Genomic DNA, 27666 nt, shown 5'->3' on the forward strand with positions numbered 1-27666 from the left:
TTTTCTCACAGAGGTATGATAATGTTCGTGGAATAAAAAAAGAACGGGAAAAGAAAACAAAGCACACTTGTGATGTTGGCATCAATTAGCAACGCGAAAACATACATAAAAACAAAGGTGTGTCACTATGTCCCCACCAAAACGTGTTAAATTCATCACTCCTCTCCAAATTAGAGGGGGGATTTATTGGGCTTACATGTCTCAAAGGAGAGCTGTCAATACCAGCACCGGCTGACTGGTAATTACAACACATCCACTGCCAACCCCAGAGGGAGGCCTTGTAGAGTGAGACAGAGGAGAAGTCAGATCCCAGTAGACCACAGCAGTGGGTAAGGCATTGCGACAAGAAACGCCTTTATGGCGCGGTAATGGGGAAATCCGTGTAATTGAAACGGCGTAAACAATGCAGCAAACTCAGCCAAAATATGAGCGTTGTCAGGTGTGGGGGTATACAATGCAAGACAATATGCACGCTAACATGGGTGCCGTGTGCCCGCTAATGACTGTCTCTGGAAAGAGAAGGAGGGCCGATATTCATTAGCGAGCCGATAATGCCTCATCGCAGACTGGTGCGTCTGCTCATGTGTTATGGTAACGGCACCACTATTTGTACCGTCGCGACTCTTAGCATGTTTCCATGTGTTCTCGTCCCGTCACCAAATACGGATTCATAACTTTCGAGTAGGAGGGTAGGCCACGAATGTCAAAAGCAATACCACTTAAGTCGGGGTGAAAGGCAACAGAATCTCCAACACACGCACTCCCAAATAGCATACAAATAATGACAAAGCAAGGGCCAAACTGATTAGTCAGACTTGCTTCAGTTCTCCAACAATCTTTATTTTTGTTGATAAGGAAGTAATTTGAAAGTTGCTTGATTTGACATAGATTCAATGCATAAGATTGGTCTGTCATTATCAGCACACACAGCTTCTGTCCAGACATAATAACAGCATTAAGGGAGGCACACAGGCTGCAGACATGCATTGTGTCCCTTGCCAGACAGGAAAGGAAGTAAGCAGTTAGTGACCTTAGTGTTGCATTATGAATTCTTTCAATTGCCTTTTCACAATAGGAACATTTTTAGTTAATCTTAGATTAATCTTCAATGGCAATCTTAAGATGATATAGTGTAGTCCTCTGGCAAAAAAAAGATAAAGAAAAAAGCTTTGCTTAGTATTAAAAACACCCATGCAACACATCTGAAGCCCTTACTTGCTTGGGAACATTTGTTTAATCACAAGATGAGTTCAGGTGAGAGGCAAAGGCCCTTTCTGGGGATCGTTTTTAGTTACTGTAAACCTTTCACTCAAACCACAACCTACAACTGTGTCTAGAAAGCTTCTTTGATTCATTACTCTTTCACACAAACTTGCGTCACAGACGTATGTCACCGCCCACTTGGAGGTGCAAACAATAGACCTCTCTGGAATAAGTCCCGCCTCCGAATCAGCCGTGTCCACCCAACTTCCGGGCGTCAAATGTCTATGGGAAATAACATGGCGTTTCGAAATATCATACCTGTCAAACATCTGTAGGTGGCGAAGTAGAAAAAAATGGTGGGCCGATTGGCCTACACACTTCTGCCATCTAGTTTCCACTGGATTTTTTGATTGTCGGTGCCGTTAAAGTAGAAATATATCAGAAAGAAGCACTCCTCCGCCCGTGTACATTGGAACTAGCTCCCGGTTAGCATTAATAATCGTTTACTACTTTAACGGCACCGACAATCAAAAAATCCAGAATATTCACAGAAAACTGTGTCTGCCCTACCCTCCTTTCGGGGGGTCCAGTCCAGCGGGGGGGCTACAGATAAAAACGAAAAATGATGGTTCCATGCTATCCATGTGGGGTTACATGCCCACCGAGTTTCGTGTACCCCGGTCTTTCAGTGTCCCGGGAATCCTTGTTGGTGTACGGTCACTAAATGTACACATAAATCATTTTATTGTAAGGCCCCCCATGAACGAAAGTTCACAAAATTTGGCATGCATTCGGAAGGTGTCATAATGATCCTACACTTTCAATTTCGTGTTCAATTTTTGACCATGTCAGCCAGAGATATTGTGATGAAAACACCTAATTTTTTGCTTTTTAATTTTTAACTAGGTGGCGCTAGCCATGAAATAAGTGGTAATGGGATGGGTTGACATGCCCCCTTAAGACCAACATACAAAAAAAGGTGGACCTCCTAGGCCCTACGGTTCTCGAGATATTCACAGAAAACTGTCTCCAGCCACCTACAGGCCAGTTGGTGGTTAGTAACATAAATTAATTTATTGTGTGGCCCCCCATAAACGGAATTCCACAAAACTTGGTGTGCATTCAGAGGGTGTCATAATGATCCTACACTTCCAATTTTGTGCAGTTTTGACTATGTTAGGTCACAGATACCTGCGATTACAACACCTCATTTTTACTTTTTTGTGTTTAACTAGGTGGCGCTATACATGAAATGAGTGGTTATGGAATGGGTTGACATGGCCCCTTGAGATCAACATACAAAAAAAATGGTCCTCCTAAACCCTACGGTTCTTGAGATATTCACAGAAAACTGTGTCTGCCCTACCCTCCTTTCGGGGGGTCCAGTCCAGCGGGGGGGCTACAGATCAAAACGAAAAACGATGGTTCCATGCTATCCATGTGGGGTTACATGCCCACCAAGTTTCGTGTACCCCGGTCTTTCAGTGTCCCGGGAATCCTTGACGGAAATTTGGACATGCGAAAAAGAAAAAAAAATCTGACTAAACCTATATGACCACCGCTTCGCTGCGCAGCGGTCATTATAACATATGAGGTGTTAGTAGGCATCTTATGGATGGATGTGTTACAATGCAAAAATCTTCAAAGATTTTACTTAAAGGGACACCAGGCAAGCCTGATGCTTTTTCTCTACGAAACTTCTCTTTTTCTTTGCGTCTTCCGTCAAGGGTTTTCGCTGGTTCTTCGCCGGCTCTGCCATTATACACACGTTTGCAACAATCTCTAGCGTTTCGTTAGCCTGCCTCTGTGCTGTAAACTGATCCTGCTTCGGTCGGCGGGTAGGATACACCAAACTTGCAAGTGGGATATTCTTCCTACAGGCAGTAGGGGCGGGCGAGAGAGCCTTTATTCGCCCCGTAATGAGTCATTAAACCATATACCGACTTACGAAGATGATTAATTAACACGAAAACGTTGCCTGGTGTCCCTTTAATAGTAATGTGGATCAGTCGCACATGAAATATCTAAAATGAATGCAGTGTTTTTCTTTCGTCTTTCAAAAATGACTCATGACCCAATTTTGAGCAACTAATACCAGTGATGTTTTCTTAATAAAGTGTGCATGAAATACACATACTGTATTACTTCAATACTATTGATTCTATGGGGTAAAACTGTTCTGTTGTACAGAAGCATCTTTGTTTTAAGACCGTATTGTTTTGATCTCCAGATGGGGCGGAGTTGGGAGAAGGCACCCTGAGCCTTTCCCAGCCTTGCTTTGATGTGTTTTGATGCTTCGCTGTCCTTACTGATGAGACTGCCCAGATAGGTGAAATCCTCAAGTGGTTCCTCACTAACAAGAATGGGTGCTCTGGGTATGGAGTTGACACACATCACTTGTGTTTTGGAGTTGTTAATACTGAGCCCAACTGAGCCCTTGTAATATAATTGACATATTATGTAAGTTGCTTTGGATAGAAGTGTCTGTTAAATGTAAATGTAAATGTTTTCTTCCAAAGGCGTATGGGAACACAATGAAGTGATGGCACCAAGGGATCTGATATGACCATTTTCATTCCTGGTTCAGAAGTTATTTAGTTGTCACATTCATCGTGATTGTGTTGGAGTTTAGTAACTGTGACAACCCCTCTTTTCTTTTTTACAGTGTATGTACTTACCAAGGTTTACGTAATTTACACTTTCCAACTTGGGCAACAATTAAACTTCTGGCAATGTTTGAGAACTCTGTTTGCTGTAAATCTGCCGCAAACATTTCATTTTTGTAAGGGGTAGAGTGATTATTGAGAATAAACAACTAACTATGGAGCCCCCAAAGGGAGGGACATGTCCAAAAATAAAAAAAGTGAAAGTTAAAAGTCTTTGAGTTTCTGGTGATCACAAGCAAATTCTGGTACGTACACGCAAGTTTTTGGTGCACACCAGATTTTTTTTTTAACAAATGTATGGGCTCTGCAATGAACTTATAATGAATGTATCCCAAACACCAAACTACCAAGACTGTAACAGAAGTTAGCAAACGGACCCTCTCCAGAAACCAACTAACCAAGAGTCAATGCAAGGCCTGCTGTGTAGCCTAAAAAAACCCAGGTGTCAACCGGGCTACCTGCTGTGTGGACATACCACTGTCTGCCTCCAGGTGCAGCAATACAAGTTTATGGAGCCAATGAACTCTACTGAACCTACTTGCTGCCTCGAAGAGAACTGTGTGTTACTCTGCCTCTCTACACTGCACACAACCTTAAGAGAAAAAATAATTCCAACAACATTTGCCATATTTATACTGTATATTCATTTGATTATATTTAGTTCGAATTTTAAATATATAAAATATTTCAATATCTCAATTTTGCTCTGGGTGATTCAATCAGATGGAATGCTCAATTGGAATGACTATTGAAACATAATAACGATATGTTTCATACAAAACTAGACTGATTAATGTAATTGGTATATAATGTGTTTCCATGACTTGGACAGCCCTTTTTACAGTGTATGTGGGTAGAAAAGTAAACAAACCTGTGTAGAAAAACATAGAAAGGACAACGCTAACAGGAGAGCAGATTCTGTGTCAGAGCGTGACAGCTCTGCGTGACAACAGCCCCTGGTTCTTGCTCCACCTCATGTCCCAGACTGGGTCCTGTCGTGAGAAGGTGTAGCAGGGAGGTGGTGCGGCGGGGTTGGGCTGGCTCACGTGATGACCACACTGTAACAATAACTCTTCTCAGGCTCGTCTTTCCACTACACGTCTGGCCATTTGATCAACAGGAATGCAACAGGACTGGCAGTTTCTGTGTGTATCTCTCTCTCTCTCTCTCTCTCACTCTCTCTGTCTCTTTTCAACTAAGCATGCTATGGTGATAAAATCTTATGCAAATCTTATGACCTTAATATGTAGCCATGATCAATTGAGACAAAGAGAGTTACCTGTGGATGCATACATGGATGCATGGATGGGGAAAACACTTACTTTGACAAGACAACCAAGCCAACCCAGTACAATATTTTCCCCTCAACATCACATCGCAATATACTGTATAACAATGAAATAGCATGCAATATATTCACCATAATAATCAATCCCATATAGTGGGCAGCCGTGGCCTACTGGTTAGTAGGCACGGCTGAAGTGCCCTTGAGCAAGGCACCTAACCCCTCACTGCTCCCCGAGCGCCGCTGTTGATGCAGGCAGCTCACTGCGCCGGGATTAGTGTGTGCTTCACCTCACTGTACACTGTGTGCTGTGTGTGTTTCACTAATTCATGGATTGGGATAAATGCAGAGACCAAATTTTCCCTCACGGGATCAAAAGAGTATATATACTATACTATACTTATATGCATAGACGCCCGCCACAGCTCTCGAAGAGCCATATTACTATATGTTGGCTCTCATTGAGCATTCTCTGGAAGCTGCACGGGCTTGCTTCTGGTCTGTGTACGTGAGTGCGTGCGAAAGTGGAGTGATTACAGAGCCCTTGCGTGCATCTTCCTTCCCAAACTTGCCAATCCAGTTCGGTGTGCTGCTTTCGACACATATGCCATTACTAGGTTACATAAGCAAATGTAAACTCAAAAGAATGCAAATGGCCTACTTCAGACTTCTTGAATCAGTGGAGACAAAAAAAAAGAACGGTCTCCAACATCATTCATAAACTGAGGTGCTATGTAAACACCTTGCTGGCAACAATCTACTGAAAATGTATGGTGTTTCACATCAACTAAGGACTAACAACAGTACATGTTAACTTGGCAGTGCAGCACAATGGCAATGTAATACAAAGCATCATCAAACACTCTAGCAAAATTAACAGAAACAATAACAATGTGTCCACATACACACACACACACACTTTGGCCCCTTTGGTGTTTGCTATGACCAACAAATAGAGACAGAGTGTGTGTGTGTGTGTTTGTGAGAAAGAGAGAGAGAGAGAGGAAGCCATGGTTCCTCAAGCTGTCTATTCTGTCTGGTGCTGTCATCGCATCAAAGCTCAGGGAGACAGCAGTAATCCAAGCTGACAGTCCTGCCCTCACCCCAGTGCCAGAGTTCTTAAGCCCCATGGTTGCACCTCTCTCTTTCCACTCTTACCCAGGGAAACAAAGCAACCAAATATCACTATGGCAACCAATGCAGCAGCTGAGTGAAGCTCCTTTCTTTTTTTGTTTGTTTCTTTCTTCTCTTTCTGCCAGTGGAGTGAAACTATGGACTGCATAGGCTGGTGTGAATATGTGTACATATTGCAATATAATTTATTGACTAACATACAGTGTGGCCAGTGTCTTGCAGTCTTATGTTTTATGATTGTTGGGGATGCTTCTTGAAATGTTGGTCCCTATGAAATTTGGATAATAATGATAATGTTCTTTTTATGTAAGGCAGCTGTCCACCCCCCAATACTGTCTGTATATTTTCTTCCCAAACATTCTGTGAGGGGTCACTTCTGAATGAGCCCATTTTCTTTACAATCTCAAACTTTCTGTTGTGTTTGGATTGTCTAGACAGTAGTAGTAACAACGTTTTTTCATCTTGTAACTACTTATCAAGAGCTATATTTTTTATGGCAAATGTGGTCAAACTAATCAATACATTATTATGTATAGTATTGTGTCATCTTTAGATGAAAAATTCATAATAAGTTATCAGGTAGGCTAACTGACCTGTTTACTTAAACAATTGAATGTATGCTTTGTGCTCCAAATGTGAATCTTATCTTAAGTATACCTTTACAAAGGATCTAAGATCTAACAGGACAAGTCTAGTAGTAAACATGATTGAAGATGCACCTTTGTCCATTGAAAGATTCTTTCATTCTTACGATTCAACCCTGTGCCATTCATATGGTTTGAACCTTATGCACTTGTGCTCTCAGGACAACAGCTGAGCACAAGCCTGCAGAGAATTGGACATGATAGGAGGGATAGAAAGCCTGCATTAATGGACAGGGCTTGTGTGTGTGTGTGTGTGTGTGTGTGTGTGTGTGCGTGTGTGCGTGCGTGCGTGCGTGCGTGCGTGTGTGTGTGCGTGTGCGTGTGTGCGTGCATGGAAGGATAAGGGTCTCTGCTCCGTTGGTGGGGGGCACCAAAGGGCAGCTGTGTTTACCTTCCTCCTCCCCCACCCTGGTGATTCCCATTTATTCTCACCAGGGAAACAATCCACACAATGACAAAACAAATTATAAATCTAATTAGAGATCTATCAAAATTATTAGAGCAGAGCTCTGCCGGCTGCTTAATTAGGAGACGCAAACAAAAGGGAGCTGGTGGATTTTCACTGCAGCCCCTCCATTAGGCCAGGGATAGAAAGACCTACCCTCTTCTACTGCACTTTTTACCCCCCCCCCATTAATGCACAAATAGGCTGACACCAGACATAATTTCACTGCATTTCTTACTTCCAGTAACTATATGCATGTGACAATAAGCTTCCTTGTATCCTTGTATCCTTGTATCCTTGTACCTCGCTCTCCCTGACTGCCAATGTCCTTTTTAAGCAAAACTGCAGTTTGCTGACCACACAACCCATACACATGATAGACATACATTGGGATAGATGCGTAGATTCTCCAAACAGATTAAAAATAAGTTTCAAAGTCTAGCTTGTAATAAAGTTTCTCATGTCTAGCTTGCCTTTTTAGATCTAGGCTTGGAATCAAAGTTAATTATGAATTTTATAAACACATTGAAATATCTTCCGAGATGCACACCTCAGGTTTTACTGTTTGCAGGATGTGGAGATTAAAGTTCACAGCTTTGTCTCTGTAAAATGTATTACAGAAACCGATAGGAGAGTGGCTTAAGATAAGACTTTAAGGGTTATTATAAGGGTCAGTGATGCATCATGAGTGTTGCTCAATTCTGTCTGATGGTGTGTTCTTCAGTCAGAGTAGTGATACGTGCAGACATGTCCTCAGATCACCGACGGGATCACACAGGGGCAGGCTCAAAGAGACATAAATCCATAAGACTTTTACGTTTTTTAATCAGCCTGTGAGGTTGTTCATATCCAGTTTAATCATAATGTTAAAGTCAGAAGCATAGTGAAGGGAATCAGATGTAGGTAAAATGAATCAATCTTAGGGTCATTCATAACAGTATAGCATGCAGTTAAAAAAATGAACAAGTGAAAGTACACACGGATATCCCAGTGTGGAACTACTCCTTTCGTGTGTGAGGCTGGTTTGTGAACTTCCTCTCTCTCCCCCCTGCAGGAGTCTCTGAAGATTTTATGGGTTAACGGAGCTAAGCCTCTCATTAGTGGAGCCAGTCAGGTCCGAGAACCACACAAGGATTCTTTGCCACCATTCCCCTCTAATCATTCAGGTATGATACCGGAGCCTCTAGTGCAGCTGTTCAAGGCTCGCTGGGTCAGTAGCTCATTTATCATTTTCATGTCTGTGTTTGTGTGTGTGTCTGTGTGTGTGTGTGTGTGTGTGTGTGTGTGTATATGTAGGTGTGTGTGTGTGTGTATGTGTGTGTGTGTGTGTGTGTGTGTGTGTGTGTGTGTGTATGTAGGTGTGTGTGTGTGTTTGTGTGCGTGTGTGTATGTCGGTGTGTGTAGGTGTGTGTGTGTGTGTGTGTGTGTGTGTGTACTGTATGTAGGGGTGTGTGTGTGTGTGTGTGTGTGTGTGTGTGTGTGTGTATGTAGGTGTGTGTGTGTGTGCACACTTCCAAGATTCCCCTTCTGTTCACATGAGGACTCACACTGGTGTTATGTTTGGATGCTAGACTGTAGGTCACAGGTTGAGTCTGTGCTTTTCCAGAGTGTCCACATCCTCCTGTGTAAATGCGTTGCTGGAGAGGGTTACGGAGACAAGCAAAACAAGCTCTGGTGTCATGAACCTCAGTGAGCTCAGACAGTGATACTGTGTCATGAGATGATAACCAGAGGCTTTTATTTTATTGGGGGGGGGGGAGGGAGAAAACAGAAGAGCCATTTGCCTCTGAAATCTCTGACATTGTCTGTGAAATCTATTGAGTAACGGCAACTCGTATTCTGTAATGGCCAATGGTAGGGTTCACACATACCAATACAACATACCAGCTATGAGTAACATAAATAAACACTGACAGTCTAATCTTTATAGTGATAAATTGCCACTGGCTTTTGTTTCCTGTTCCTCTCTCTCTCTTTCATTCTCTCTCCCTCTCTCTTTTCTCCTCTGTTCTACCTCAACAGTCGTTCTTTCCCATCAGCCACAGAGGCTGCTCTAATTTATCATCCTATCAATGGGGAGAAATGGGTGGAGGGTGGTGGCCTGTCTTTGCTGTGAATGGGTCTGGGTGGCTTTGTGCCAAGTCCCTGTGTGTGTGTGTGTGTTTGTGTGTGTGTGTGTGTGTGCGTGTGTGTGTGTGTGTGTGCGTGTGTGTGTGTCAGTGTGCATGCGTGTGTGTGTGTGTGTGTGTGTGTGTGTGTCTGTGTCTGTGTGTGTGTGTGTTTGTGTGTCAGTGTGCGTGCGTGAGTCTGTCTGTGTATCTGTACAGCAGGCTTTCTCCTGGCACAGCTCTTTAGAGGCCTCAGCACAGTTCCTCTTCCTGATCCCTGAAAAGCGATGTGCAAAGACACAGTGGCCAAATAGGCTCCTGTGACCCCACCAACAGGAGCAGTAAACAACAACATACGATATCATAGCATGTGAGGTCACTTCAGGTCCGCGACAGACTGCCTAGCCTAACCGACGTCTCACCTCGACAACAACAAAAAGAAAAAAGAGAAAAAAGGAAAACTGAATAGCACCTCAACTTCAAAAACATTTTTATCTGATTAAGGATGAATGACATATTAGCAGCCTCTCCTAGACTCAGAGGAAATGATATGAATTCCTGTGTGAAACAATACTCTGATTGCACGGGGAGACTTACATAAACACCGGCTGCTTGATAGGGGATTTCTGCTGCTGTCTCAGCACTAGCCAATGTGGGTCCTCCCTGATCCCTGTGTCTCAAAATGTCCTGCACGACGCTCTTATTAATAGAAGTACAAATTCAATTAGAACACCCTGACTGCAACAACATCAGCTTCAACCTCCGCTGGTACAAGAAGAATTAACATTTGCACATGCATTGGAATGCAACATTTTATGGCATTGTTTATGACAGCTTATGCATAAATCATAAATAAATCTTAGTTGTGGTGGCATTTTGGCAGTGAACAATGACAAGAATAAACAAAGGAGGAAGAATTTTTTAGATGCCGCTCGCATATCCCTGCAGGCCAATCCAATATTTTTTTTAGGACTTAGCTTACAAAGAAAGTACATGGTCAAAAGACTCATGTGTATGTGTAGCTATTTGTTTTTCAGGTTCCTGCCAATTTGGCACTCTCCATCCATTTGGTGGGTCGTTGGTTTGCTGTGTAAAGGTGTACAGGTAAGAAGAATCTTCACATGGTCCGACAAAAGGACAAACCATTGATCCAGGCCACAGAAATGGATGAGTTGTTGAAATCCTCAGTTTGAAAACATAACGTTGAGGTCCCCCTGTCCTGGATACATCTAAACGATCCTGGTGAGCTGTAGTGAAATCCTAATGGAATGATTAGGAGATATAGTCAGTATTCTTCTGTCTGTAAACTTTGCAGATGGAGACTATCCAGAAACGTCCAGCACTAATGTCCTCTTGGACAACACTGACCTGCATGGATGCTGTCGGCTTTTTATACTGGTCTTGTTTTTCACATGATTGGCCATGGCAAATACACTCAGTGAACAGGACTAAACGTCTCTATTTGTCACAGGAGCTGACTCTGTTGTTTGGCTAAATGGACTTACTCAGATATTTCACCATGCTCAAACGCACTTGTGAAATGGATGGGGGGAAAAATCAGACCGCGCTTTGGTATCATTTCAGTGGCAAAGCTGTTCATTCACCCAGCTACCATGTTTCTGCTCTGCTCAGAGCAACATTTTCCCTTTTTCTTTATTTTCAGTTCAATTACACAATGTGTACTAAATCACTCATTCATTAAGAAAAAATGAGACAGATATGAGTTCAAAGGGGGGAATTTGTGAGAGAACTACTAGCCCTTCCCTCACTCAGAACTTCCTCGCTGGCTGTAAACTGCTCTCGTGTTGTGTCTGCTTCTTCTGTTTCGGGGTGAAACATAGAGCAACAGGGGCAGCAGCAGCAGCAGGGGCAGGAGTTGTGGTTGGCGTGGTGGCAGCAGCAACAGGGGCAGGAGTTGTGGTTGGTGTGGTGGCGGCAGCAAGCTCCGACCAAGGCCTTGCGTGACTTCCACCTCCACAGGCCCGGGCAGCTCATGCGTGACTGTCCGTCATCATTACCTGCTTGTAAAAACACTGCAGCCACAGCGGGGAGGGGAGGTGTGTGTGTGTGTGTGTGGAGGGGGGGGGCTCATTTGCCTCAGAGCACAGGACGACCTCTGACCCCTCACAGGGGGAGCTGGGTAAACAGAGGGAGGGGGAAGAGGCAAGCAGCGGGATTTCTGAGAGATGATAGGCGCCCTGCTGGAGGTGGAGTTATCACCCACTTCCTCCACACACACACACACACACGCACACACACACACACACACGCACACACGCACACACACATGCACACACACACACACACACACACACACACACACACACACACACTCACGCACACACACACACACACACACACACACACACACACACACACACACACACACACACACAGACCCTCATTTGCAAACAAACTTAGTATGTTTATTACACCACTTGGGCGTACCCAAGACATTTAAGAGAGAAAAACAGCAAAGTGAACTCTACATGTCATCCTGTGAAGCAATACAGGGTTTTTTCCCCCATCAGAGGTCCCTGTGTTGCTCCCTTGCACATTACCAGTCTTGTTGAGTGAGGTACATCAGTGACACTTCCTCAAGGTATACAGCGGAATGGAAAGTAAACATTGCCCGAACATTCCTCATTAACTGACCTTGTACACATAATGTTACATTCTTCCAAAATGTTTTCTTTTACACTTACAGGTAAATGTAAGAAGCTTTTTTAGAGAGCATGTCCCGAAATACCATCATCTACATTTTCGTATAAACAGCATCTACAACACACAAATTGCAACCTTCCAATGCTTAACTAGCAGATGCTATCTGCCCTTTGCTGTCAATTGGTCCAATGTATGTCAAGGCTTAATTAAGACCATAAAAACAATACCATATAACAATGCTGAAAGAAAAAGCTTTCTAAGCCAGGGAGCGCGAGGCTTCGCTGTCCAGCCACCTCCAAAGCGCAGTCATGCGATCAACCACGTGGGTTTCACTACCCATTCAGAGTCCCACCGCCAAAAAGCAGTGCCCAGTGCTCCCGACACAAAAAGAGGGGAGAGAGGGAAAATCCGACATGCATGCTGATTCTGGACTCCGGGGGGAAAAGTGCCCTTTTAGTGTCGGGAGGGATGGGAGACGCCTTCACGGGCCGGTGGCCACGCTTTGGCAAGGGGCAGAGCAGCAGTTGGCCAGACAACAAAAAGAGAGAAAAGCCCCAGCAGTCAGACAGAGGTACCTCAGTTGGCTGTTAGTTAGTTTGCAAGGTCACTTGGATACTTCAGAGACAGCCTCATTAGCATCATTCGCTGCTCATGCCCCTTGATGGTTTTTTGTTTTCTTGTTTTTTTAAACTGTCTTTCTTTTTTCGTCCTCTCGGGAGAGAGTGGCTAGCTTTGTCAGGAAAAGTGCAGACAGAAGAAAAACAGGGTTTTATCATTTCCTGGGAAAGTTGGGGGCTGCCAGGGGTGGGCTGAGGGGCTGAGTCATTTTGGGTCATGTGTGTGTGTGTCTGTGTGTGTGTGTCTGTGTGGGGAGTGGAGGTCATCGAGTCGTAATGAGTGGTGAAGGGGGTTCTAAACTTTCAGCCCATTTCATAAAAGCGGGGCTCTTTCCACATAGCAGCAGCTCAACCCAGGACGGACGCAGCCCTGGTCAGGGTCAGAGCGCGTCCAAAAGGCCACACAGTCCAGACCAGCCTGAGGTTTCACTGGTGAACAATGATTCAGCTTTCTCAGACATGGTTGATTGGCTGGAACTTTGGCACAGTCATCCCCATCTTGAGGTGGTACATTTTTGATGACAATAAAAAAATCCCTCTCAACTATTGCAGTTAATTAAAGTGGTGTGTGTGTGTGTGTGTGTGTGTGTGTGTGTGTGTGTGTGTGTGTGTAGGCCTATAGTATGGGATTGTGGTCATTGGTATCTGTATATGTACTCACTGACTTTGAGTGAAATCGGAGCTTTGAGGGATTAAATGAATTGAAGAGGTTAGTTATTCCATTGACTCAAAACTGTGCCACTGACTCAAAACTGTCCTTAAGAACACTGGAAACTAAGATGGAGATAGACGTGTTGCTTTCTTTTCTGCACAACAAAATAAAATTGTGTAACATAGTGTATTGTACGGAACCCCTAAGGGGACATGAGCAAAAAAAAATCTAAAGTTTAGTTTCATGTGCTCACGTAAAACTTTCATGTGCTCACCTGAAACTTTCATGTGCTCACGTAAAACTTTCATGTGCTCACCTGAAACTTTCATGTGCTCACGTGAAACTTTCATGTGTCACGTGTGGGAAAGTTTCACGTGAGCACATGAAAGTTTTGTGTGCTGTTACGACCCTGTGGGTCTTGTGTATTATGTGTGTTTGTTACTTCTATTGTGTGCTTCCAGGCAGATTGGCTGCAGCTGAGGGGTGGTGTGAAACCCTATGACGTCAGGGTAGCCCGGCCCTTTAAAAGGGGGCTGACGTCATTGAGCTCTGTCTTGCTAGCTGTGGGGATCGTTCGTTGCCACCGTCGCTGCCGCACATCGCTGCCACTAGGGCCAGCCTCGGGCCTTGCCCGTGCAACTCGCCGTCATCTTTCTCACTCCCTGGGGTGAGAGACCAGGAGTGAGCGCCTGGCCGCCGAGGCCTACTTTGTAGGACGTGTTTTTCTTAGTTTAGACATTTTTCCATACTGGTTTTTTTTGTATTAATAAATACACCATTTTATTAAGTTTTGTGTCTGCTCGTTTTTGTTATATCCCACAAGCCCTAGACCGGGATGTAACAGTGCGCACGCAAAACCTTTTCACATGAAACTTTCATGTGCGCACATGAAACTTTCACGTGAACACATGAAACTTTCATGTGCGCACATGAAAGTTTTGCGTGCGCACATGAAAGTTTAGCACATGAAACTAAACTTCAGATTTTTTTTTGCTCATGTCCCCTTAGGGGCTCCGTATTGTGCATTATCTTTACTTATGAAATTATCCACCCAAATGCACAGCCATGCAAATACATACAGTATATTATACACATAAATCCGACATGTGTACTAAAAGGAAATCGTTGTGTAATTTCAGTGGTGTAACCACAACATATTGAGAGATCTGCACTTTTCTGAACTTATGAGCATATTACGGACAAAATGTGGGATATGTTAATGGTCCAGATTAAATCAAGAAAATATTGTTACCTCTTTATTCATTAACATATCAATGTGGACATGTTTCCAGATGATGAAATATAATGTTTTATGCTAAATACAAACATAACTTTCAAGATCTATAAGCAGATTCTGTTTGCACTCATACACTCATATTGAAAGAGTGTTGAAATAGACAATATTGCGTTTAACTGAAGACTGCAGCAGTCCTGACTTTTTACAACTGTTTAACAAAGAGGACAGCAACACTGACCTTTGATTTTTACTGACTTTCAAAATAGTATATTAATGGGGGTGGGGGGGGGGGGGTACATAATATAATATACAGGTTATATAAGAAGGTAAAACTGTTATTAATGTGTGTTTGCTTAGTATTATTTCATGTTATTTTATTCTAGTAATTTCTATTCTATATGTTAGTTAATTCTAAATTCTAGCCTAGGTCTGCAAAGGTTTTTAAGCAGGTTGTTTTCTGACGCATCTTTCGAGACTAAAGAAAATGTCTTTCTAAATCAGATATGAAAACAAGTCATAACTTTGTTAAAGTTGTAGAAGGCTATGCCCGTTTTATAAACATCATGGCAAAGGCAACTGTATACTCACGTCAAGTTACGTAGGGCAAAGGCTTACTTTAAGAAATGTTTACATGAAGCAAGTCAAGTCATTGAACACACAGCGAATTGCTGGAAGCTAGCACAGCCAAATTGATTATTGATAGCAAGTCCACTCCAGTAAATTTAGCCTAATGGAAACAATGCCAGTGCTTATCTTCAAAGCTGTAAGTTGAGAGGAAGTCGAAGCCATTGAAATTTCACTGGTGACTGCACGCAAAGTTGTGTGGTGGAAAGGCTTCAGGCGGCGTTCCCTCTCAAGTCAGCACCATGATGAAGTGCATGTGCGTGACTACACTTCGCTGTCTCAGAGCCCCTAGGCTATAGTCTCTCTTCTACTGTTTCTCCACCTTGTAGCTCACAGAATCGACACAGATTAGACGAACGCACCGTGCACACATGTCCACGCCAGTGTGGGAATAAGTTCGCCATTATTACTTACGTAATGGCAATGGGTCAGTCAGAACTGTAGACAGTAAAAGGAGCAGGGTAGTTCAGGTTAAGGGATTAGCCGGTGGGATCTGGGATGCATGTTAACCCTCTTATTGTGTTCGCATTGACAAATGACAATTATTTTCTCTCAAAAATATTGTTAACTTATTCTGACTATCATGAGACTCCATGACGTTGGGCATCTGAACACAGTTTGATCAATTTCATAACAATTTAGGTGTTTTCTTTAACAACACCCATGTGTAGGCCTATTCCCGGTCAAAAATCACAGGCCATTAGAAATGAATGGGTGAGAAAAGGGTCAGTGTATACAATTGAGTCCAGACACATACCTATTGATCAGATGGATTGTATGTGTGCTTCTGTACATTAAACGCACACACAAACACCCCTCTTTGCCTCTGCCAGCCCCCACCTTTCCCCAATAGTATATTCCAACATAATCCAAGGGATATCCAACATAAACTCCATTATGGCAATTAGTGTTCACCATCTTCTACATGTAGGCTACGGCCTAACTACTAATTGTGTAACTCAACTTTCTAGCTACAGCAGTGGTTCTCAAAGTGTGAGGCGGACCACACTTTTTTTGTGCCTGCCTATCGTTAATAATGTCTTTTTTGATAAGGAAGATCATAGATTAAGCCACAAACCAACATAGGAGTCATAAACAGACGGACATATGAATTAAAACAACATCAGATCCAGCGGACTGAGACAGGAAATGTAATTTGGAACAAAAATGTGAAAATAACATTTTAGCTTTACCATTTTGCAGGGGAGATGGGGTCTGGTGGAGCTTCAATATTCCCCACCTCCAACGTGGTGACCACTGAGAACCACTTCTCCACAGGGACATAAGTAACCACACCATGACTTTTATAATAAGGTCACTATGACCCTACAGTGTACAATATTAACCTCACTGGCTTTCTATGCCTAAAATAGGGCCAGCAAAAATAACCCATAACACATAATTTCCATTCTGATGTGATGATTTAACATTCCGGTTAACCCTCTGATGTGGATTATTTTAATCTTGACCCAATCCTCTACCAAAATAGGCTACTGTGATTTGTATTTATTATGTCTTCCTCCAGCATCCAAGTCTCATCCAATCATCCTCATGCGTACCTTTACTTAAACCCATGTTTTGTTGCTTCCCTTTTACCAGATATTTGTCCTCTCCTGGACAACAAGCTAATGGATGGAACTGTATTTTACTTTACCAATAGCACATCATATGTTGAAAGAATTACACATCTTGCAAAGATTTATGTCTTGGATTAGCATGGTGCAAGGACTTTAAAATATTTTGTAATTTATTGAAATTAATTTCATTTTTTTAATGTATGTGTATTGATACAATATTATTAATCTATTTATTTAGCATGCATTTCATAATCTAACAAAATAGTTTTACACCACATTGTGTTGTCAGTACTTTAGGGTGTATTGCTGACAATTTATTGTTCTTATTTTCCTGAAATTAAAAGATAATAATTAGGGAGTAATTTAATTTTGATATGTAGCAAAATGTTGTGGTTAGCAGACGCTTTTGCGTTGCAATAATATCTATGATAGTGATGTCCATGCATTTTGTCTGAACAGAACAACTTTCTTGTAAAAATAGCAGTATTATTCACTGGGTCATATTTAATATAGCCAAACCTGAGTCTGAAGTTAAAAGAAAGATTAGAAGCATGATTCCTAATCACACGTCGTTCACATCTAAGACTTAACCGTCTAATTTTTCAGACCTGTATTGTCAATCAAAGGCGAACAATATCATGCCACTTATAATACGGAATATTATTTTATAGTAGAACAATTTGCGCTGGAGGGGAGTGTTGGGAAATCTTTCACCTGAAATGATGTGCAAGTCATTATCCTGTGGTTTATGACTTGTTTGTAAGAGGAATGTACTTGCTCAATTAATTACATGATGAGGCATACGACTTTGTTCTAGTCATGAGCAGGTACAGCAACTCTTACTCAAAGACTCTTGGGAGTGTTTAACATTACACTATTGGCGACATAATGACAAAATATATTAGTATTGTGTGACAGTAGACAAATGGCCATTTCAGGTGCTGCAGATGTTACATTTGTTTTAAGCGGTTTTGATTTTTACAGAGATAGACCGATAGACTAACGATTCCAGCAAATAGCCACTGAGTATTTCCACTCATCATGTATGATGACTGAAAATACATAGTAGCCTAGCATGTCTGAAACTGCTCTTTGTGCTTTTTTGTGAGGACGAGCATCGGCGTGGGGTCACAAAGGGAATTACAGTCAGTAGGTTTTAGGTACTCCTCCAATCACGGGAAGAGGGGCAAACGTGGTCATTGTAACCAGTAAATACAGTTGCGTGCACACCATGTCATTCACGCGAGAGAGAGGCTAAAAAAGTCAGCCTTTCTCAGCCCCACTGGAGTCTCATTACATCAGGAGGCAAAGGACTCGCACGCGATCACCCTCTACAGCGCTATTCTCATAGGGAGGAATATTTTGGCAGGTCCTAACGCCGGTATGTTAGCCTACCTGTATAGACTGGTTACTGACTGTCTTGTGAAGTGGGCTATGGGCTCGCTAAGTGGTAAGTAAAAGTATCAGTGGACGTCCTATTCAGCAAATCACAGTAGCAAACGCTTTAAAATGAAAATGACCAAATGTATCAAATACCAAGGCAAGTGCAAATGCAAGTTACAAGAATGTAAAACAAGTTAGCAATTAGTTTTGATAGTGCAAATTAATGTTATTTTATTATTTATTTATTTATTTACGTTCTTACCTAAATGTTTGTTTAAATAATTTAGGCATATTTTTGGAAATAACAACATTCTAACGTGCAGACGAATAAGATCAGTTATGTTATCAGATAGCCTATCTAGAAGCCATCTCTAGATGTCTCGTGGCTGGCCCCCTAATATGTGTAAAAAAGAAGACATAATTAGGGGGAAAGTCTTACGTTTTGTCATATAAACTTGATTCATAATGTAATATTTTAATAATGTAATAATACAATACATGTAATAGGAAACTAACGACATAGGCTAAAGTTATATCATAAAATGAAGGGTTCACTCATACAGTACAAAGGTAGCTTACGGTTTGCTATTCTAATCATTCACATTTTTGTCAAATTCCGTGGTCATCTAGCTGTTATGAATGCTATGCCGTCAAAAGAAATAATAGGCTATTAAAAACTCTGGTGTTGGTAGGCCTAAATGGGAAATAAAGGGTAGTGGGCTCAGACCGAGCCATTGACAGTCAATCAACTCGATGCTTCGGGAGCACGGAAAGGGGGTTTGGAAGGAAGGAAGGATTGTCTTTTGAGCTCGAAAAGCTTACCTTTGGCGAACCTAAATCGGAGATTGAATTTTAATGTTAAAACAGTTTTTAGAACTGTATTCAGCTTTTGAATAAAATAGTCAACAATTTCGTTTTTTTATTATTTCTATGTTTAATTATTTTAATGTCGGGAAATTGCCTGACAACATTCAACAACAGTAGAGTCTACGGCTGCAGCATGACGTTGTTGTTGTTTTTTTTCGCGCTCATGCACCCTCCTACCTTGGCAAGTCATTTGAATATTTCAGTTTCAGATTAAGTTCAGCAAAACTCTCTCTTCAAATACACCAGGGCATAAAAATGCTTTTGATAGTTACAGTCTTCATCCCCAAAGTGAGGTCGTGAACGAATATGGGGTTATCTTCCAAGCGCTGTCCGTGGTACTGAAGATTCAGGATTTTTCATTTAGTGTGTTTGATGGTATCTGTACTATGATTCTACTGGACTCTGGTCATTTGGGCAATTTCTGCTTCACACCCTCCCGGTTAAACGTGTCTCGTAAAAACTCCAGGTGTGCCAAACAGAAAAAAACATAGCAATATCATAGATAGAAGCAGGTAGGCTACTGGACATGCTTTGGGTTTGGATGAGTTGCCAAAACCATTCTATTTCTAAACACCTGCTCAGTGGCCGAAGTTAAACGACATTAAATTGTCACATCCGTGCTTGGCAGTGAGCCTAATACAAGACAAATTCTGGCATATTGTTCGAATGTATTTACCATGTTTGATGTGTCTTTGATTTTAGATTTGCATGATATAGCAATGCTATTATAACACACATTTAGCCTACAACGGAATCTAGTAAACTGTATCCTTAAGTTAATATTGCTTTCCAATACTTGTTTGTTTGTTTGTTTAAATTATTTGGATATGTTTGGATATACATTTGTTTTAGATATTGTTTGAGATGCTTACAAATTGAGTGTTCCACCAAATCAATTTTTAACCTTCGCACACTGATGCGATTTTGTAAGGTTACGATCCAAAAAAAAACATTTTCAGAATCAAATAATTTTAAGAATCAAAAACAAAACAAGATAGCTTTGATTTTGCTTTCGCCCATATTGTAAAACATCGAAAACAAAACATCCAGTTGGCAAACCATATAATAATCTAATAGCATAGGTAGCCTAATCGCTACCTGATGTTGCAAGATCATTGTGTAATACACCTATTCATCAATCAAAATAGTCAGATAATATTTGAAATAATTCGCAAATTCTCTATATTAGGCTATTTTGCACAGCGCAAAAATGCTACTCGATAGATATCACATAGTCTATTATATTTGCTATTACGCTGCTTATTTGCTATTAAGCTGCTGCAGGTCGATAGCACAGGGTGCTCCTTTTTATATGTGAATGTAATCTGAAATGCAACAATACAAAACTGAATCTGAATCCGAGGTGTCATGACATTTTACTTGTCTAGTCTCCCGGATTTGGTAACATTATATTTCACCCCTGGATAAACGTGAAGAGTAGGCCTAGCACCTATTTAGTTTGGCACATTTTTCTAAATTGTCATTGGAAATGTTACAGAGCCAGTCTGACACAACACCTTAAAATCACATAATTCCAGCGTTAAAAATGAGCATTGTGTCCTCCTGGTGGCAATGGTAAGAAATTGAAATGTCTCTGTATGCAGATAACACTTATGTATTAATTGGTGAGACCGATAAGCGAGTCCGACGTTTTCGAATGAAACGAGTTTTTTGCCACGTGCAAATACTTTAAATAAAGTATGACTATGAAATAAATTGGGCTGCATGCTAGGCTATTTATTGTAGATGTATTTTTTAGGCCAACATCTGTTCTGTTAATTTACATTTACGAAGTGATAATTGCTCAATTATGAACATCTTTGTAATTGATTAGAATCGTGCTATGGTGTGTTTGTGAAACAGGAGACGAAATGTTCCAATTATGAGTGGTAACATGTTTTCCATGGCTATTGTGGCATATCAAAAACCTCGAATTGCTTGATAAATGTAAATACTGTATATTTAGTCCTCATTCCAAGGTTTAAACTTTCACTAAAGTGTCCCTACCAACATTTGCATATTGAATGATAGGCCCAGTCATAAACACAGTATCAACCCTAACAAGAGACACAACGGTTGAGGCACATGTCAGAGTGTAAATGCACGATTTAAGTGGATCCACCGAAGCACTAATGTAACACTAGTGAAAAGTAATGAATGAACATACAAATGTTGAAGTGTGTTGAAGATATCAAGGTGAATGAAATAAAGTAGGTATAACTGTGGCCTACTTTGCACTCAGTTCTCAATGAATGACTTAGTGTTGGGTCTTTTAGGTCATCTCCTTGTAGGCTTACTGAACATGGTAGATAGTGGCAATGGTGGGAAAATGACTGCCTTCTCATGAATTGAAGCGCATGACGGGGGCTGTCCTTCACACCGACACTTGGGCAACCACGACTCTATCTCTGCCCCTCTCTCGCCCTCTCTCTCTCCAACGTAAGCTTTAACTTGCGGCTCGCAGTGTTATAAGTGGTGTGCGCGCCTCTTGGGTAGGAGAGAGAGAGAGAGAGAGAGAGAGAGAGAGAGACAGGCAGAAAGCAGGACCGGGAGCTGCTCTTAATAATGAGACGCTTGATTTGCGACCAGTCGGAGATCCATCGTACGTCTGATGTGGAAAACGCTGTCAAAGCTTTTGAATTGATCTTTAAAGTATATCCAGACAACACAATATTACAAGGAATATCTTATGTTGGGTTCACCTCTCGACAAGAACGTGAAAGTCCGCGCAGTCAGTTTTTCCTAGAAGGCGTTTAAGTTGTTCTCCATCCACTCTATTGGGCAACAGAGTCCCATCAAGATAAGCCTGATATTCCCTGGATATAGGCTACGCATACGACGATCACAGAGTTGACATTTTTCAGAACAAACTAATACCTACTAGGTGGGAATAAAATTCAAAATGTTTCCAGATCCGACAGGTATGTGTCATTATACAAAGTAAAAGAGGTTAAAATGATAGACGTTGTGAATCAATCTTAACATGTTGTTATAAAATAACTTTAAATTTTCCCTGACGTTTCTCGATATCTTAACAGGTTTTGAGATGGGCATGCAAGGCATGGTTGAGCACTTCATTCGGTTGTCTCCAAGGAATATCCTACTGGCGGCACTGACTCTCCTAGCTGCTTATCACCTGTGGCTTTTGATGCAGAAATGGCTCAATACCGGGAATCTGCCGGGACCTTTCCCGTGGCCAATTATCGGTAATGCGCCCCAGCTGGGCAGCACCCCTCACCTGTTCTTCACCCGCATGGCGCAGAAATACGGTAATATTTTCCAAATTAAGCTCGGAAGCCGCACCGTTGTGGTACTCAACGGCGACACGATCAAGGAAGCTCTCGTAAAGAAGGGGGTAGACTTCGCGGGAAGACCTGACTTCACATCCTTCAAGTTTGTTTCCAACGGCAAGAGCATGGCTTTTGGAGATTATAACAAATGGTGGAGGGTGCACAGACGAGTGGCGCATTCTACAGTGCGCGCTTTCTCCGCCGGGAAAATAGAAACTAAGAAGGCATTTGAAAACCACGCCATTAGCGAAATAGAAGAATTGCTCAGGATTTTTCTGAAGAAAACCGCGGAGGAGGGTTATTTTGTGCCACATCAATATCTAGTAATATCTACGGCGAACATCATGAGTGCAGTGTGCTTTGGCGGCAGGTATACATATGATGACAAAGAGTTTCAACAGGTGGTGGGACGCAATGACAAGTTTACTAGGACTGTCGGGGCTGGGAGCATGGTGGACGTGATGCCCTGGCTACAGTACTTTCCTAATCCAATAAAAACTCTTTTTGAACAATTCAGAGAACTGAATTCAGAATTTCATGACTTCATCATGGGGAAAGTTATAGAGCATCGTAAAACTATAGAGCCTGGCATCATCCGTGACATGACCGATGCTTGCATTCAGGCACTGGACAAGGGCATCAGCGGCTCCGTTGGGGTAGAACTGGGCAAAGATTATGTGTCGCCAACTATTTCTGATATCTTCGGGGCAAGCCAAGACACGCTTTCTACTTCATTACAATGGATTACTTTAATACTCATGAGGTAACAATTCTCTATTTTCACATATTTCCCTCCTGTCGTGAACATGTGTAGTAGCCTACTTTTAGGCCTACAACGAATGTGTTGAAAACAACAACTTGCGTTGTTTTTAACACATCTTTGTGCCCAGATAGGGAAAACACATTCGTTTTAAGAGTGTAGCCTGTGTTTGCCTAGTAGGTGTTGAAGCATTCCATTTAAACATATGGTATCAGCCATGGAGGCGTGAAATATCACCTGATTAGAAGATACAGACACAGATTTGGCTTCGTCGTGAAAGATTGCTATTATTTGAGCTCAACGACCAATCAAACCACACGTTCCCCTTCCATGTTTCAGGAGCGCTGTGTTTAGTAGTTTGAATTATTTATAGCACGGTCAAAATAACTGTTTTCCTATTTACAGAGCTACTGAACAAGGGTTGTATAGGCTACACCAGAGTTAGTTAGGCGCAAAGTCGAATGGGCAAATAGATATAATTGCTCCTTTACACGTGTTACAAATGAGTTTAGGCTACCTTAAAATGATGGATGCAAGTGTAGTTATCTTATAGAAAAAATGTCATTTTCTGGTTATTTTTGCACAGTCTATCTATGTCGTAGGCATTTAAATAATAGGTAAATAGGACGAGGGAGATTAGGCACCTTACTGTAGCCTACTAAGCACGAGTTGGAGACTTGGAGAATGTTATGTAACGTCTGAGCAGAAACGGTGGTGGCAACCTATACATGGGCCCTTATTGGCTATGCAGAAGACGAGCCCACAAAGACTGAAATATGATCTCTGTAGTCAATAACTGTAGTCAATGCGCCATTACAATCGAGGAAGCTCTGCCAACTTAACTGGAGGTGTATAACTACAAAATGCTCTCCTGCATACTTGAGTGATAACTTATGTTTTAATAACTGAAAATAAAAATCCAAATATTAAACTATATACTCTCTCTTGTTGAATGTCAAGGAATGACATATGTAGGTTAATGCCCAAAAAACAAATCCATGCTAAAACCCTGAATATGGGTATACCTTGGCTTATAGACCTACATTCAGTATTTGTCTGCACATCTTTTTTGCCTTTCTCATTTCATCTTGTTTTAAACACTAATATAGCTGACATAGATCATTACAATCTTCCCTGCAGGTATCCAGAGATACAGAAGCGCTTGCAAGATGAAGTGGCCCAGGTGGTCCATCGCACACAGTTGCCCACCATTGAGGATCAGGCCCGACTGCCCTATGTGATGGCCTTCATCTATGAGGTAATGCGCTTCACCAGTTTCATCCCCCTCACCATCCCCCACAGCACCACGTCAGATACATCCCTAAATGGCTACCATATCCCCAAGAACACGGTCGTCTTCGTCAACCAGTGGTCCAGCAACCATGACCCGGACAAGTGGACACAACCTGAGGTGTTTGACCCCCTGCGCTTCCTGGACAAGAATGGCGCTCTGGACAAGGACCGGACGAGCAGTGTCCTTATCTTCTCTGTGGGCAAGCGACGCTGCATCGGCGAGGACCTGTCCAAGATGCATCTCTTCCTGTTCACAGCTGCGATGGTACACCAGTGCGAGTTCAAACCCGACCCAAGTTGCCCCTTAACGATGGACTGTGATTACGGCTTGAGTTTGAAGCCCCGCTTGTACCGAATGGCCGTCTCTCTTCGGGACAACCTGGACCTACTGAACAGCGTGGGACTTCCGCAGGCCGACCAAGCCGCAGAAAACAACTGAACAAAAAGTAAAACACATTTTATGTAAAATAAATGAAGGATGTTTACAACAGGCTGACAAGGAACACATGCAAATGTGGGAACATATGTCCCAGGCCTATTTTTAATAATATGAGCACAAATGGATAGACATTAAGACACTTTTCTATATATTTCAATATCCATAACAGCGCCATATCAATGAAGGACTGTAGAAATAGAAATCACCTCAATGGATGTTTCAAAAAACTGTCAACTACTAGCAAAAGCCTATTTTCTAGTGTCAAGAGGACATGGATGAGACATCTAGACAATGTGGGGTTCAAGGAGATCACACTTGACTTGTCCTAAACTTTTGTGAAGACATTTTCAGGGTTTTGATTTGGTTAATGATCAACTCACTATTCCATGCTGTCAGTTGGCTGTTACACTTCAAGACCAACACATTTTAAATGGAAAAAGAATGTATAGGATGTACTGTAATGTATAGTATATACTGTATTGTTAAAGCAACTGACTGGTTTCTATTCAAATGACTACACTCATTTAGATAATTCTCCATGCATATCTTCAGCCTTAATTGATTTGTTTAGTTAGGCACAAACATTTAACATGTATAATATACCACATTATAGATGTACTATATTATGGATAGTATATAATGTCAATGTGCTTTTGAGGGTGTAAGGCAAGCAACCATCTTTTCTTCCTCTTCTCCCAATCACCAGTGCTCATCTAGGGAAACGTATAGATAGACTGTCTCAGGGTTTAATAAATATGTATATTCAGAATTGAATGGTTGTAGACCTACATTCTGCCATAGCAGTATAGAATTGTAATAGGCAACTGATCTATGTTAGATCTGTATGTTTTCTATATTTAACACAGATCAATCATGGAAATATTCCTGGATCATATAAAATTATATATATATATATATATTATACTGTGTTTGTAACTAAACATAATTTGTACTATAAGCTTGACCAACCATATCGCTGCTCTTTTCTGTTCTGCACTGTACAGTACGATTCAAACTGATTATTCCTCAATTATCTCACATTTTCTCTTGTCTTCTAAAAATGATGAGGTTGACAACACCAGAATTCCTGCTAATACTTACACTGTAATATTTAATATATATATATATATATATATATATATATATATATATATATATATATGTATATTTTTTTTGCAATGACATAAAACATATAATAAATTTGCAGCTAAACATGATTGGACATTTTCACTTCCTCAATATAGAGCTGGTGCGTTTATCATAGATTAGGATTCAGGATCCAGTTCAATGTGCTGACCAAAATAAAATGTGAACTTCAGTAAAGTGGGATCCCAGCGGGATCACATGCTAGCAAACCTGCCCATGTTTGTCATATTATTTGAATCTTGCTGAGTGTTGAAAAGATTTTCATGTCAGCTGAAATGTTTACAAGTAACAGCTTTAATGGTGTCTACAACAGCCAACCAAAGCACAAACTTTCACCCGAGGTGTGATTGGAAACACTTACTGTAGGCCTGAACGTGCACAGAAACCTAAATAGGAACCAACTGCAACAAGGGGGTGGGCGGATGAGGTAACTGCTTTCTAATTTTACCCATCACAACAACGTTGCTGGCTGGCTGGCTGCAGCCTCCATGTGGTGTGGGAACAAAAGAAAAGTGTTTGGGATAAAGCTTTGCCTGCGTTGCCCTTTATCTTGCACTCCCAGAACATCCTGTTTCTGATCAGTCTGGGGCTCACAGCCAGCCCAGTGCGTGACAAGTTCAGATAAAACCATCTGATTACCGATACGGCAACACCCTCATACTCCTCCTCACCTAAATGTTCAAACAAACAAAAAAAAGAAGTGAAAGAAAGCAGGAAAAGGTAGAAAAGGCAGCATTTACTTGCTGTCAATCTGAATGGAAAACCAGCTTCGAAAATCTCAGCATGCACTGTGCTGTAGTCAGATGCAGGACGGGTGGGTTCAGCATCCGGAAAACCTGAGACAACGTCACGGCGCTTGGGGGTCATTGACACGGCACAATGCTAACTACAGTAAGCCTCCCCTCTCCAGTTACAGGAAAACACACACAGCCCTCCTACATCCAGAAAGTATCCAGAGATAAATCACGTGTGTGTGTGTGTGTTTCAAGGACACCAGCCTTGTCTTCTCAGCTGATCCAGAATGGTCTTCATCCCCACAAGGATCAGTGTGGTGAGATTGAAAGTTTCGATCTCAACAGATCATCTTCAAGAACTTATTTGCCAGATGAAGATCTGTTGAGATTCAAACGCCTTTTTAAAAATAAATAAAGTATGTCTTGGAGCCCATACAGTGTGCAGACCATCTCCCTCTCTTTCTGACACCCTTTTTGTCTGGCACCTGTTACAACATATTTTGCATGTACACACCCGTCTCTACAAACAGTGTCTGTGTACACACATGTATTGTATGGCCATTTCCATCTTGGTTGCTTGACAAAAACACACTGTGCAATAAGCGGGGGGTTCTTAAAAGAGTTTTTATTCAGTGTTTTTTCTGTGGTTGGTGACCTCTGGTTGACCTAGACGCCTAGTATGGGTTTGGCTTGCCTCTTAATGGGGAACAGAGGAGAACCCACGGTCTGCTGGGTACATCTCCTCCTCGAGGAGGGGTGGCAGGTGGAGAAAGCCTGCTGAGTGCGAGGACCAGCAAATTGCTCTGTGTGTGTGTGTGTGTGTGTGTGTGTATTTGTGAGAGTGATGGTGCGTGGAGTGTGAAAGCTTTGGTCTTCCACACAGCATGATGCATCAAAG

The 27666-nt window shown here is 41.8% G+C and overlaps 1 protein-coding gene and 1 long non-coding RNA gene across 4 annotated transcripts; both read left to right on the top strand.

Moving 5' to 3' along the window:
* The first annotated feature begins 264 nt into the window (after positions 1 to 264).
* Positions 265 to 3958, top strand: LOC121684735. The gene is made up of 3 exons (XR_006023189.1): positions 265 to 329; positions 3434 to 3578; positions 3723 to 3958. It is a non-coding gene; the product is annotated as an uncharacterized LOC121684735 (long non-coding RNA).
* Positions 3959 to 18144: 14186 nt separating this feature from the next.
* On the top strand, positions 18145 to 25808 carry LOC121684972 (cytochrome P450 1B1). Of its 3 annotated transcripts, none has more exons than XM_042065165.1 (3): positions 18145 to 18306; positions 22145 to 23159; positions 24297 to 25808. In XM_042065165.1, exons 1-3 carry the CDS (start codon positions 18240 to 18242, stop codon positions 24886 to 24888), a joined length of 1674 nt encoding a protein of 557 aa, XP_041921099.1. In that variant the 5' UTR covers positions 18145 to 18239; the 3' UTR covers positions 24889 to 25808. The 3 variants fall into 3 exon arrangements, with proteins under 3 accessions (XP_041921099.1, XP_041921101.1, XP_041921100.1); XM_042065167.1 differs by lacking the exon at positions 18145 to 18306 and adding an exon at positions 20047 to 21990; XM_042065166.1 differs by lacking the exon at positions 18145 to 18306 and adding an exon at positions 20069 to 22027.
* Positions 25809 to 27666: the final 1858 nt, after the last annotated feature.

This window comes from Alosa sapidissima, chromosome 16 (assembly GCF_018492685.1).
Source record: "Alosa sapidissima isolate fAloSap1 chromosome 16, fAloSap1.pri, whole genome shotgun sequence".
Lineage (NCBI taxonomy): Eukaryota > Metazoa > Chordata > Actinopteri > Clupeiformes > Clupeidae > Alosa > Alosa sapidissima.

Coding starts and splice junctions, on each gene's coding strand:
- LOC121684972 (XM_042065165.1), top strand. CDS start 18,240: ATGTTAGCCTACCTGTATAGACTGGTTACTGACTGTCTTGTGAAGTGG. Junction 18,307..22,144: donor GGCTATGGGCTCGCTAAGTG/GTAAGTAAAAGT, acceptor ATATCTTAACAG/GTTTTGAGATGGGCATGCAA. Junction 23,160..24,296: donor ATTACTTTAATACTCATGAG/GTAACAATTCTC, acceptor TCTTCCCTGCAG/GTATCCAGAGATACAGAAGC.